At 42.6% G+C, this 13866-nt stretch overlaps 1 protein-coding gene across 3 annotated transcripts in view; it reads right to left on the bottom strand.

Moving 5' to 3' along the window:
• Nucleotides 1-217: 217 nt before the first annotated feature.
• TPD52 (tumor protein D52) overlaps nucleotides 218-13866 on the bottom strand; it is a 92289-nt gene continuing 78640 nt past the window's right edge. For all 3 annotated transcript variants that reach the window (XM_040432185.1, XM_040432186.1, XM_040432184.1), the window contains 3 exons: nucleotides 10496-10597; nucleotides 2566-2614; nucleotides 218-747 (listed from right to left, as the gene is read on the bottom strand). In XM_040432185.1, the coding sequence (XP_040288119.1) occupies nucleotides 634-747; nucleotides 2566-2614; nucleotides 10496-10597 (265 nt within the window). In that variant the 3' untranslated portion in view covers nucleotides 218-633. The remainder of the gene's footprint in view (nucleotides 748-2565; nucleotides 2615-10495; nucleotides 10598-13866) is intronic.

The following is a 13866-nucleotide window of genomic DNA, read 5'->3' as shown; positions in this document are numbered from 1 at the left end:
GGTGGAAGCTTACCCTACGGAGAGCCCGGTACGTCACCGGATCTCCAGAAACAAGACTTCGCACTGCGCGATTCAACACAGGACAAAGGAGAACATTGAAGCATGAAATGCTCCGATGCTCATATTAGGGGGGCTGCCTGGGTGAAAATGAGGATATGTCCGGGTTCAGACCTTTAATTGTGGATGCGAGTTGTAATAAGGCTGAAGCGAGGCAGAATATGTGCAATTGTTCTCACGCACATTTATTTCAGGTATCATTAGTGTCTACACAGTAAATGAAGAATCCAGTGTAACAAAAATGTTGGCAGTAGTAAAGGAGCAATGGAACATTCTGCATAAAAATCCCTTTCTCTTCCCGGCCCACCAAACACTTGGATACGTTTTCTACCACAAACATATGCACATAGGTGACTAATGGAAGAGCGTGCCGGTCACTTGCTGCAGTGAAGTCACTGGATTTAGCAGCCTGCACTGCGAACAAGTGGTAGGTACAACAAACAGAAGGCAAAAAAAAAAAAAGCAAAGGGTTCTAGAAGGACAGGACATGTTTTTGGAGAACACAAGGGGGCGCTCTAGGTGTGCTTTCAATGATCCTGCAGCATCTTTCAGATTTGGCTGAATACACTGGTGAGCTCACTGGTTCTCGAGTTCCTTTTCTGTGAGGTCTTCTGTGGCACTGGCATTGGCTGCAGAGGTCAACACCTCCCCAAAATCTCCGCCTGGTTGCTTGGTGCCGCCAACTTTTGACTGCAACAAAAGACAAAACATTTTGGCTGTGATGTATAGATTCTCGGAAACAAGGGCGGAGGTCATTGTAACAGACATAGGGGGAGATTTATCACTGGTGTAAAGGAAAACTGCCTTAGTTGCCTGTAGCAATCATTCCAAAGGAATTTTAAAAAAATATGGGTTGCTATCGGCAACAAGGCCAATTTACATTAAACACCAGTTTTTGATATTTCTTCCCCTTAATTATTCTTTTTCACAGCCCATGGGATGTCCTTTTCATGTGCTGAAATACCCCTTTAACCCCCTTCATGATTTTGTTGATATTGACAGTAAAATTGTTTGCTCCTCCCCAATTGGTTGGACATAGTTTTTTTTCCATCAGTATAGCTATAGGTTATTTTTTTTGCAGCTCTAGATCTTTTAGGAACCATTTTTATGGCGGTCATAAAGGAGAAAAGTAAAAAAAAAAATATATATATTTTTAAAATAACAGTAATTTTTTTCCCCATTTTTTTTTTTTTTAAGGGAGGTCTGTCAGCAGTGTTGATCATGCTAAACTTCTGACAGTGCTAAGGAGGGGCTGAGGAGAGCAGGACAAACATACTTTTTGTGGAGCTTTTCTCATCAGGTGTAGTGAGAATATGAATTTTTATTCTGCCAGATTCTGCTCCTGAAAGTGCCCAGGGTGGGGCTTCACTGTGAAGTGCTCTCTGTATTGAGCTGCTCTACAGCCCCTCCCCTCTGCTCTGAGTGACAGCTGTAGTGATCTCCTGATTGGATGCCACAGCTGTCACTCTGACCAGGAGGGAGGGGTTGTGAATCAGCTTAAGGATTCATTCAGACGGCCGTAGTGTTTTACGGATACCGGCCCGTGTGTGTTCCGTATTTTGTTGACTGCACATGGCCGGCACTATGATAGAAATGCCTATTCTTGTCAGCGGTTGCGGACAAGAATAGGACATGCTCTATCTTTTTTTGCGGGCTGCGGAATGGAACTGCGGATGCAGACAGCACACGGTATGCTGTCCTCATCTTTTGCAGCGCCATTGAAATGAATGGGTCCGCACCTGTTCCAAAAAATTGTGGAACGGATGCGGACCCATTCATATGGTCGTCTGAATGTGCCCTTATTCAGAAAGCACTACACAGTGAAGCTTCAATCTGGGCAGTCGCAGGAGCAGAATCTGGCAGAATAAAATTCCATATTCACACCACCCCTTATAATAAAAGCTCCACAAAATGTATGCTTTTAATACTCTCCCCAGCCCCTACCTAGTGCTGTTAGCAATTTAACATGTGTATAACTGCTGACAGAGGCTATTTAAAAAGGCGTCAATAAACATTAACCTGAACTTTTCCTGTGCAGTGAGAAACTGCTGCCGATTGTGGCTCTCTCTGTACTCACGTTCTGCTGGGCAAATCAGTATTGTACTTTTCCTCTTGGCTGATCGTAGCTTGGGATAATCAGTAGGAGGGTTAAAGCAGTTGTCCCATCTGGGGATTTATGGCATATCCACGTACGCCATAAAGTTCTGAGAACATGCCCCCATTTTGGGCCGCCGTGAGTGGAGAGGTGGCCGTGCATGCTACTATGGGACTTCCAAAAATAACCGAGCGAGCTTACTGCCCTACTTTTGGAAGTTCTACAGAAGTGAATGTCAAGTGCCACATGGCGATGTGAGACGGGGCCCCGTTCTCAAGATAGATTTGGGTCCCATCTATTGGACACTTATGGCACATGTATGGCATATCCCATTTACAAATATACATATCTATCTATATAGAGTAAATATATATACACACTCACTACATGTACACAAAAACAATATCACAGACCTTCAGGTTTTCCACCTTTTCTTCAAATGACTTATAGGTGGGTGAATTCCTAGAGGAACAAAAATGCACAAATGTTACATGTCATATTATCTAGTGTAATGAGCATTTCCACTGCTGACACATGGAAAACCCAAGACCACTGATTACAATTAGGGCCGGACCCACCAAGATCACACAATGCCTAGAAGAGTGGTAAGGGTTCCAAAGCTCTAATCTTTCACTTTTGCTGTGTCTTCAGTGCCCCTTCATAGCTAATGAAGACGTGGATCGCTCTCTGCTTCACTGCCCGCTACTCTCTAGCTTTGCTGGCTGCTTTTCACCATGTCATAGCGATAACATCACCAACATTTGCGATGATGTCACTGCCAAATACAAACAGCAGGGCAAATCACTGTCTAGATAACGAGAACCTTCTTGAACAATTTTTCATCCTTCAGAAATTTATTATAAAAATGTTTCCACAACTAATGGGATTTATTCCATGGATGCCATTTAGGTATTTCACCAAGATATTTTTTAGTGTGACTCCAGAGTTGAAGTTTTTTAGAGGTTGTCCAGCGGATTCGAATTTTTAAAAATGGGCTCAGAACTGCATTAAATAAAATAAGTCATACTCGTCTCACCGATCCCCCACCAGTCTCTACTTTCTTGATACCCAGCAAGTGACCACTCAGGCTACTTTTACACTTGCGTCGTTGTTTTCCGATATTGAAATCCTGCATCTCAATACAGGAAAAAATTAAAAATAAAAATTCCATTTAGTCCTTATGCATTCTGAATGGAAAGAGATCCGTTCAGGATACATAAGGATGTCTTCCGTTCTGGCAGATATTCCATTTTGTGACCGGACACAAAACCGCTGCAAGCTGCAGTTTTGTGTCCGGTCATAAAAAAGAAAAAAAAAAATGATCCGGCACTGAAAACAATGTAAGTAAATGGTGACGGATCAGTTTTTTTTTTAGGAGCTTAAAAAACTTGATCTGTCATCCATTGACTTTCAATGTATTGTGACACAGTGAGAGGTTTAGTCTGGGAAAACAGGTATTTTCCTCCCAGCATGTGCTGCTGGGCTGATTTACAGCCAGGTGAGGTCAAATACCGGACTGGATTTTAAGTGCCGATCTGGGTTTTGCCAACATCTGGCTGTCCTTAAATAGGCAGCTGGGCTCAGAAGCCATGTCTGTGCTTTGGGATCTGGGAGCCTTGTGTCTGGATGAAGGCTTGCTACCCGTTTGGCATGAAAACAGGTTGGTGCTGCTATCAGCAAGGACTCTGAGGCAGAATTGCTGCATGGTGTGAATTACCACCAACACCGCAAGGTGACTTTTTTGTTTGAATATGACTGTTTTGCCACTTGCCTAAAGTGTGAATAAAACACTGAACTGTTTGATCCAAAGAACTTGTTGTTGCCTCCATACTGCGTCCGCTAATCCTGTCTACCAGAGCGAAACCCCACAGTATTTAGTCCCGGATCAGTTTTTTTTATTTTGATTTAACACTAACGGAACTGATGCATCCTGTTGTGTAAAATCAAAACGGATCTGTTTAATTCCGATATTGAGATCCTCTGCCGGATCTCAATACCGAAATTAACAATGCAATTGTAAAAGTAGCCTTAATCATCGCTCGCAGAGGTGACCTGTCTCCACAAGTGAGCGGTCCTCTACGGGCACCGGGAAGTGTTAGAACTGGAGCAGCGGGGACTATGACTTATTTTATACCATTCTGAGTCCTTTTTATAAAGCTGTAAATTGACTTGCCAGCCCATTTAAAGTAGTTGTTAGCAATCGGGGCTGTCACTTAATGGCCTTGTGATATGCCAATTAAACAAAACTGGCCCAATCGGCCAATCAGATTCCTGTAGAGGCCCAGGTCTGCTTAATTAGCATACCCCACAACAATTCTAACAGCTCCCAAATTGGAAGGCCATTTGGTGTGTGGCATCTCAAAGGAGGGCCTGTCTGAAGACAAATACCCTTTAACGATTACTCAGACACATAAGACATGCATATCTAATTAACTAGGCCACTTAATACTTTACCTCATAGCAGGCATACTAATTGAATGCTGTATAGAACGTATACTAAGTGGCAGCATTAAAGAAAAAAGAGACAGCATGGGTTAATCACTAAATACAAAAGGTACAGATCACAATGTGTAAGGAGGAGAGAAGAAGGTTACAGGCAATGTAGCATTTTAGGAGGTCTCTGTAAAAGAGCAAATAAGGAAACGGATGAAGTACAATATAAAATCCACACCGGCTTCTTTCCTATAGAGATTACTGTAAATAAGAAAAAACACTTGACAAAAACATGGGGCACGCGGGAACGTAGTAATCATGACTCATATGTACTCACACGGAGTATTATAATAATAATAATAATAATGACTAATACAATGCAACTTTTGTGTCTCTTGTCTCGCAACGGGCTGCAGTGGCGCGAGCAGGACTAGGTGAGAACGAGCAGGACTAGGTGAGAACGTACTGATAGGTCGTCAGTGTCCGATCAGAGGGTGAGGAGTGGACAGAATTACCACTGCACTCTCAAAGATAGTGCAATTATAAAGTTGAATTCTAACTACAAGTAGTGCGACTAGATTTTGATGTTCTGGTCCTCTTGTGGACCCTGGTCACAGTGTCACAGGTAGTGCACCCCAGCGCCAGGGGCGTAGCTATCGGTGGTGCAGGAGCCTGAGGGGGCCCAGGAGCCTGAGGGGGCCCAAAGACCCTTGTGCCGCATAAGAAGACACCAGTATTATAGAAAGTGCATACTGGTCAAGTTATAGCTCTGGCTGGAGGGAAGAGGTTAGGTCAAGAATTTGGCATGGGAGCATGGGAGGGGGGTCTGCTGTCTCAATTTTTTTGCCGCAGGCAGCATGTGCTTCCCTAGCCACAAAACACTGAGGAAAGGGGGGGCCCAAGCTGAACCCTTGGACCAGGGCCCATGAGCATTTAGCTACGCCCCTGCCCAGCGCTATATGCGCCATCTCCCTGAAATGGTCTCTGCTGTTCCACAGGGACTCCTCATCTTCTCACCATCTTCTCCCTGTGAGCTCCACAAGAGGACCGAAACGTCAGAATGTAGTCACACTACTTTTGTTACCTGATATCTCCTTGTGCTTTGAATTTGGAATTTACGCCGTAATAAAATGCAACTTTTTAATTGCATCACATCTGTGCCGTACCCCAGTGGATGGGGGTGTCTGTAAATGTTTGGTTTGTAACGTTATTTAATGTTTGCACTGTACACCAGGCATCAGGGATGGGGCTAACCACCCCATTCCTCCCCTCTTTGTAGCAATGGGATGGTCCAACTTTCTGTTAGGAGAGGGAAGTATTAACTAGAAGTGAGGAAGCACGTCCTATTGCTCCTGCTCCAAGGGCCTGAGGGACCAGGGAACCTACTCATCAGTGAGACCACTAATCTATAGAGATTGTGAAGGCAAAACTATAGATATTCTGAAAGTAACAGCGTTACAGTCAGCAGAGAGACCAGCTACTACACCTATACAGACCATGCTGCAGGTGAGGGACTACAGCTCAGAAACTCATCATCTTAGACACCTGCATTAGACAGTGGACATCTACAGCCACAAGTGCCAGCTATTCACCAGAAGTTTAAGAGAAAGACATCGGCAAGGTAGTATACCAGAGGTGCCATTATCAGCTAGTTTGTCAGCTACCATACATCATCATCTAGGATGAGAAATTGCACTGTGTACAAACTTCTACTGGATGTACTACAACTCCTATTTTGCACATAGTATAGAAAGACTTTATTCTTCTACTTCTGGCCTGATTCCTTACACCAATCCCAAGGGAGAAAAGGCTTGAGGGTGTACATAGTGACACATTATCCCATCAGGGCCACTACCACTCCCATCCTCTGCACCAGCTCCTCAGTGGCTGGTTGCACATTCACGGGTCTTTTGCCATGACTTATAATAAGTAGATATTACATTCTCCATTCCAAATCTCAAACCTGGCAAATGGATTCTACCACCTCTGATGGGAAGTATGTTTTTGGCATAACAATTCAACAATTACATTTGATTGATATTTAGACTTTGCAGTTCACTTCGTCCTGACCTGGGTTGGAACAGAACATTCATTATTTCTGCAAACTGAAGCGCAGGCTTATAAAAGATTACAAGCACAAGATATTAGACTGCCTCAGCAAACAAATTCTTGGCAAGAGGTTCATCTATGAAGCTTCAAGTCCACCTGTTCAGTGTAACATGTCCAAATAATAAAGTGTCTGGCAGCAGAGGAGAATGATCCATCCACACATGTCACATACAAAAAAAAAATAAACATGTGTAAAAGTAACAGACATAAGTGAGCCGGTATTATGGGACTCCTCTGTCCATAGCCATGACCTTCACCTCAGCCACGTTGTAAGCCTTTTAGGCTACTTTCACACCTGCGTTAGGTGCGGATCCGTCTGGTATCCGCACCTATAATGCAAACGCTGGTATCCGTTCAGAACGTATCCGTTTGCATTATTCTTTTAAAAAAAAGTCTAAGTCAAAACGGATCCGTCCTGACTTACATTAAACGTCAATGGGGGACGGTACCTTTTTTAGCTGCACCATATTGTGTCAGTGAAAACGAATCAAGTCAGGATGGATGTAAGTCAGGATGGATCCGGTTCACCAGGCGGACACCAAAACGCTGCAAGCAGCGTTTTGGTGTCCGCATCCAGAGCGAAATGGAGGCTGAACGGAGCCAAACTGATGCATTCTGAATGGATCCTTAACCCGTGAGAATGCATTGGGGCTAAACTGATCCGTTTTGAACGGTGCACAAGTTCTCTTCCTAGTGCAGGACAGACGCCATGTTGAAAATGGAGCGGGTTTAAAATAAAGTCAGGTCAGACGCCTGGAGTCTGGAGTCACAGAGAGTGGATACAATTTATAACAGATATTTAGTATTATGGTAGGTCTGTACTGTTGTCATCTTCTGAAAGTTAACCCCTTGAATACCAGAGTTTTTTTTCATTTTTGCGGTTTCATTTTTCTTCCCTGTCTTCACAGAGCCATAACTTTTTTATTTTTCTGTTCACATAGCCGTATGAGGGACCATCCTTAGTTTTTATTCAAAGCATTCTAGAGTGTGTTTGAATTTTTCATCACATTTTATTCATTTTTTTAGGGGAAAGTGAAGTGATAGAAAAATAGCGAAATCGCCCATTTTGTTTTTTTGTTTTTTTTTCTGTTACGCCATTCGCCATATGGGATAAACATTTTTATTTTTTAAAAGTACAGGTGATGCCCATGATATTAATTTTTTTTATTGTTCATATATTTATTTTTGATTCTAGGGGAAATGGGATGGTTTGCATTTTTATATATATATATATATATATATATATATATATATATATATATTTATTTTTTTTGTTTTTAAAACTTTCACTTTTTTATTAACCTCTCTGGGAGGCTATAATATGCAGTACAGTATGCAGATTTATTTTTACTTAGAGTGTAGTTCCATAGAACTACGGTGTAAGCTCTATTTGTGTTTATCCTATGGAGACCTGCAGGCCTCTATAGGAACTGCAGCTCTGATATGCTGGGTCTCTTCACAGAGACTCAGTGCATTAGAACAATGGAACAGCTCCCTCAATCACTGCACAGGGAAGCGGGTCCTAGGTTTCAAGTTTTTTACCATTTAGATGCTGTGGTTATGCTTGACCATGGCATCTAAAGGGTTAAGTGCCTGCGACCGACACTAGCCCCAGGCCTATGCTGTTTGAAAAAAAAACTGGCTATGGCGCACGCTGCACTGCCGAGCAAGCAACATATTTAAAGCCCTGTGTACGGCGTTGGGAGCCTAAGGGTTAAAGGCTATGGACACTTTTGGAGGTAAATTTTTTCTTATTGCATTTTACTCATTTTGGGAAAAAATATTTCTCAATTGGTCTTTATTAAAAAAAAATTCCAACAGGTTTTCCTGTACATGTTTCACTTTAAATATATTTGCAGACTGGCAGGTTTTCTGTTTATACTGAATCCCATCAGAGAACTGATAAGAATTGAGTAGCTATAAGTGTTTATGAGCTGTCAGGAACTTCTCTGATGGGAAGTGAATCCGAAATAGAATTTAAAAAAATCTACAATCAGAAAATAAAAACTGATTTGAAAAAAGTATACATTTCACTGGTGTTAACCGGCCAAAAAAATATATAGTTGACGTCTTCCCTTTAAAGGGAACTTTTCACCACGAAATGCAGTGCAGTATGCTGGAAGCATGTTATATGAACAGATTGATATGTACTTTTTGCAAAAAAACTTGCAACAAAATGCATTTAAAGACTAGGTACACCTTAGGGGCAATTGTTTTATGATTGCATTTAACTCATTTCGGGCAATTTTTTTTTTTTTTTTTTTATTGTTCTTTATTAGAAATTTCAGCTGTTTTAGAGATACAGGGGTTAAAAATTAGTCTGTTTGCAGAATATCATTTCTCAGTCCTGTCAGCTGACAGCTCATGTAAAGCTGTATCTCTGATCTCCTGACTTCATAAAAACTCATTATAGCTAAACTTGTATCAAACTGATATAAATATGGCTTAGATGAGTGCTTATGGGGTCAGAAGATCCGAGATAAGTCTTTGCATTAGCCATCAGCTGACAGGACTGAGACGTGATATTTGCAAACTGACTGATTTGTAACCCCTTAAAAATAAAGACCAATTGAAAAAAAATACTTTTAGCCCAAAAAGAGTAAAATGCAATCATAAAAAAAGGTGTCCATAGCCTTGCTCTTTCACAGCTCAAGCCATTATCAATGATTGATAGCATTTACGATGTAAGCATGTACAGTATACAGACATAGTTATCACTCACTTACCGATGGCCCCCGTGAACAGCGAATCAGAAATAGTAGAAATTTAAATTAGGTTACGGGTGTGGTGGGTCCTGTTCACACCTAGTTCAACTCTTCACAATACTGAAACCGCGCTGCTCTCCAATAGCTCCACTTCAGCATGTGCCGACATTCATCAATACGCCAATTACGGTTTTCTTGCCACACATCTATCTCCTATATTGGTCAAGACCAGATAGGCAAAGATAGTGAAGCACCGCAATGAGTGTGCAAGAAAACACTAATTGGCGTATTGATGAATGTCGGCACATGCTGAAGTGGTCTGAGTGGAGCTATTGGACGGCAGCGCGGTTTCAGTATTGTGAAGAGTACATAGCATATGCCTCGCGGGGCGGGGAGCACCACCAAGGGCATGAGAATGGAAGAACCCTAACCTTCAACAAAGCAATTCATAAAAGCTGACAATGTATATAGTGTCCATATAAATACTGTCTTATGCATTGTGTTCTCATGGCTAATACAGGGTATCACAGGTATGATGTATGGGCATATGGACAGAAAAGGTATCCTGTCAGAATCGGGACACTGGAAATTAAAAAACAAAATAACAAAAATCTTTAAAAATGCATTTATCATAAAAAAAACCCTGATGCTATAACTAGCAAAGAGAGAATATGTATAACATGAACAGCTGTCCATTTCCTACCATGTTTTTGTGCCCTGTCCATACAGAAAATGTCGTACTCATTCAGATATCTGTAATACAGCTGAAATTCCCAGCCTCAACACAGGTTAAAGGGGTTCTCCGACAATGATTTAAAATGGCCGCCAGCAACCTGTCCTAGAATGTGAGCGGGACTGGTTGCCTCCACCTGCAGAGCTGTCTGGATACATTATGCTCTGGCACTTGCATACGCTGCACATTGGTGAGTGTTCCTGTCAGGCTGCTCAGCCACGGTTGGCCAGACTTACTGACATCCCCTCTATAATTCCACTTTTCAATACCATAAAAAGACAGATTGACAAAACATTGAACTTCTAGAATGACAAATAGTACTTATACATTATTACGGGACATTACAGCTACAGTGTGACTTACTTTACATCTTCAAACTTTCTTGTGAGGACTGATCCAACTGTGGATATGGCAGCTGAGGCCTTCTGCCCAGCCTGGGACAGGGTTTCTGAAGTCTTCTTGTACCTAGCAGGCAGGAAATAATCAGAATGCATCATTCAAAACCACAGTGATACAGAGATCTCATAGGGCCCCATAACAAAACTTAGTAATGGTCCCCCCTCCCCCACCCAGTTTCCCAGTACGCATGCATCATACACTCCCAAGCACTGTGAAACACAAAGTACGACTCTCCGGATTTCTGACTGGCGACCTACCTATCAAACTGATTGCATAGACACATAGCCGTAGTGCAATGAGGTTGTCACCGTTGCTCTTGTTGCACCCAAGCTCCACTCTTTTCTATGACCAGCCCCCTCCTGGCTGCTTTGATTGGCAGGGCCAGGCAATGGCAAAGCAGCCAGGGAGGGGCTGGCAACAGAAATGGGTGGAGCTTGGGTGCCACGTGAGCAATGATGACACCTTCATTGCACCAAAGGCCTAATTTGTATATTAAGATAAAGTATCATAACTTGGGAACATAACCTCGGAGCAACAGAAGAAAAACAGCATTTTAATCAGGTGAACCGCAGCTATGTGTCTATGCAAAGATTTGGATAGGAAGATCGTAGGTGACACCAGGCAAATGGCATAAATACTCTGATAAAATTCCCCATACAGATCTAAATTCTACGATTCCCTTCACACAATGCATTATAAAACTAGGGGAGGTCGCTGCATAGGAATTTATACAATTAGCATTGATACCAATGGAAGCTGTAAATGTAGTTGCACTGAGCTCCCCTAGTGGGAGGTTGCCAGAAGATGCAGTGAATCCAGGGGTGCAGCTAGCCTTTCTCCAATGCCAATATCTTGACCTAACCCCTTTGCCACAATGAAAGTGCTCATTGCCCATGGCCCTTCCGCTGCCCCCACTTGCCCCTACCTGGTGCCGCCTCACCTGGCCTCATTGTTGGTGCACCCCTGAGTGAATCTATAGTATGTTGGGAAGATGAGAAGCAGTTCTGCATTCACTTGTAATTTCTCAGTAATACCGTAAATATTTTGCATCATATTTGTAAATTTAGAAGTTGTATCGTGCAATAATGTATTTTGAAAATTTTTGACGTGAAGATACTCTCATCCCATTCGGAGTAGTTTTGCAAGAGTTAAATCCCATGTGCCTCTAGACATATAACTGCAGGGGCCATGACACAGAGATGAACAGTGAGGTTTTCCAGCTCTAGGCTCATGAGAGTAATAACCTCCGCTTATGTGACGCTGTATGAACCCAGGCTTGTTAACCAGTCACACAGTGCTGATCAGAGAGCAATGATCTGGTGAAGCAAACCATTAAAGAAAGGGGTTCTCTAGGATTTAAATATTAATGGCCAATCCTTGGGATAGGCCATCAATATCTGATCGGAGGGGGTCTTTCTCCCAGGACCCCTGCTGATCAGCTGTATAAAGAGGCTGGGCGGTCTGTGAGCACGTAGGCCTCTTCCTAGGGCATGTGACGTCACATTCATCAGTCACGTGGCCTAGGAGCAGCTCAGCCCTATAGAAGTGAATGAATCTGAACTGCAATAACAAGCACAGCCACTATACAACGTATGGCGCTGTGCTTGATAAGCTGTGCGGAGGTCACAGAACACACAGGGTGCAGAGAGTTGGACCCCCACCAATCTCATAATGATGTCCTAACCCGAGAAGGTCATCAATATGTAAATCCCAGAGAACCCCTTTAACTCATACTAAATCACCTGCATTGCATGGACACTTCGGAACAACACAAACAGCATACTTTAAGGTCTCTAGCATTACTTTAATGCAATGCTGTGTTAAGTTTATACCATGCCAGTGTCTAGAAACCATCAACAAGCAGGCTAGTTACTGCTGATATACATTACAGACCAAAAGTTTGGACACACCTTCTCATTCAAAGAGTTTTCTTTATTTTCATGACTATGAAGGCATCAAAACTATGAATTAACACATGTGGAATTATATACATAACAAACAAGTGTGAAACAACTGAAAATATGTCATATTCTAGGTTCTTCAAAGTAGCCACCTTTTGCTTTGATTACTGCTTTGCACACTCTTGGCATTCTCTTGATGAGCTTCAAGAGGTAGTCATCTGAAATGGTCTTCCAACAGTCTTGAAGGAGTTCCCAGAGATGCTTAGCACTTGTTGGCCCTTTTGCCTTCACTCTGCGGTCCAGCTCACCCCAAACCATCTCGATTGGGTTCAGGTCCGGTGACTGTGGAGGCCAGGTCATCTGGCGCAGCACCCCATCACTCTCCTTCATGGTCAAATAGCCCTTACTTTCAAAGTTTTCCCAATTTTTCGGCTGACTGACTGACCTTCATTTCTTAAAGTAATGATGGCCACTCGTTTTTCTTTACTTCGCTGCTTTTTTCTTGCCATAATACAAATTCTAACAGTCTATTCAGTAGGACTATCAGCTGTGTATCCACCTGACTTCTCCTCAACGCAACTGATGGTCCCAACCCCATTTATAAGGCAAGAAATCCCACTTATTAAACCTGACAGGGCACACCTGTGAAGTGAAAACCATTTCAGGGGACTACCTCTTGAAGCTCATCAAGAGAATGCCAAGAGTGTGCAAAGCAGTAATCAAAGCAAAAGGTGGCTACTTTGAAGAACCTAGAATATGACATATTTTCAGTTGTTTCACACTTGTTTGTTATGTATATAATTCCACATGTGTTAATTCATAGTTTTTATGCCTTCATAGTCATGAAAATAAAGAAAACTCTTTGAATGAGAAGGTGTGTCCAAACTTTTGGTCTGTACTGTATGTTACTTATTTCTGTTTAAAACTGGGAGTATACAGGGCAGTCCAGGCTCAGTCAGCCAAAAAAAGTATTGCCTACTTGAATTGCAGCATTGAAAACTGAATGTAGACTAATGCCGTGGTTCTTCATCCACACTGTTCTAGATTCTAGTTACGCAGAGAGTGTAAAACTACTGTGCCAGCCAAACAAATTTCATTTGGGGCTACTCCCAAGAACATTATCCTGGCAGTCCCTTGGTATTCATCCTTTAACCCCTGTACAGGGATCTGGATTTTGCTGTAGGGGAACCACCAGGCTGCTACCTCCTGGAGTAGTTTCTGGTTGACAGCTGACCCACGGGGCCCAAGAGACCCTGGAGTGGAGCAACAAGGGATCAGGCAAAACCATAATCAGGTACAGGCCGAAGTCAGGGGAGTAAAAGTATGTGTAATCCGAGAAGCAGTTTTAAGTCAGGCAGCTCAGGGTCGGTATGGAGATCAGGCAGGGGTCAGGACAGGCAACAAAAGGTCAAATCCAGAAAACAGGCAGAAGTC

This window comes from Bufo bufo, chromosome 5, assembly GCF_905171765.1.
Source record: "Bufo bufo chromosome 5, aBufBuf1.1, whole genome shotgun sequence".
NCBI classification, from domain to species: domain Eukaryota; kingdom Metazoa; phylum Chordata; class Amphibia; order Anura; family Bufonidae; genus Bufo; species Bufo bufo.
Note: the sequence above shows the minus strand (reverse complement) of the source record. Positions and strands in the feature narration are given on the sequence as shown.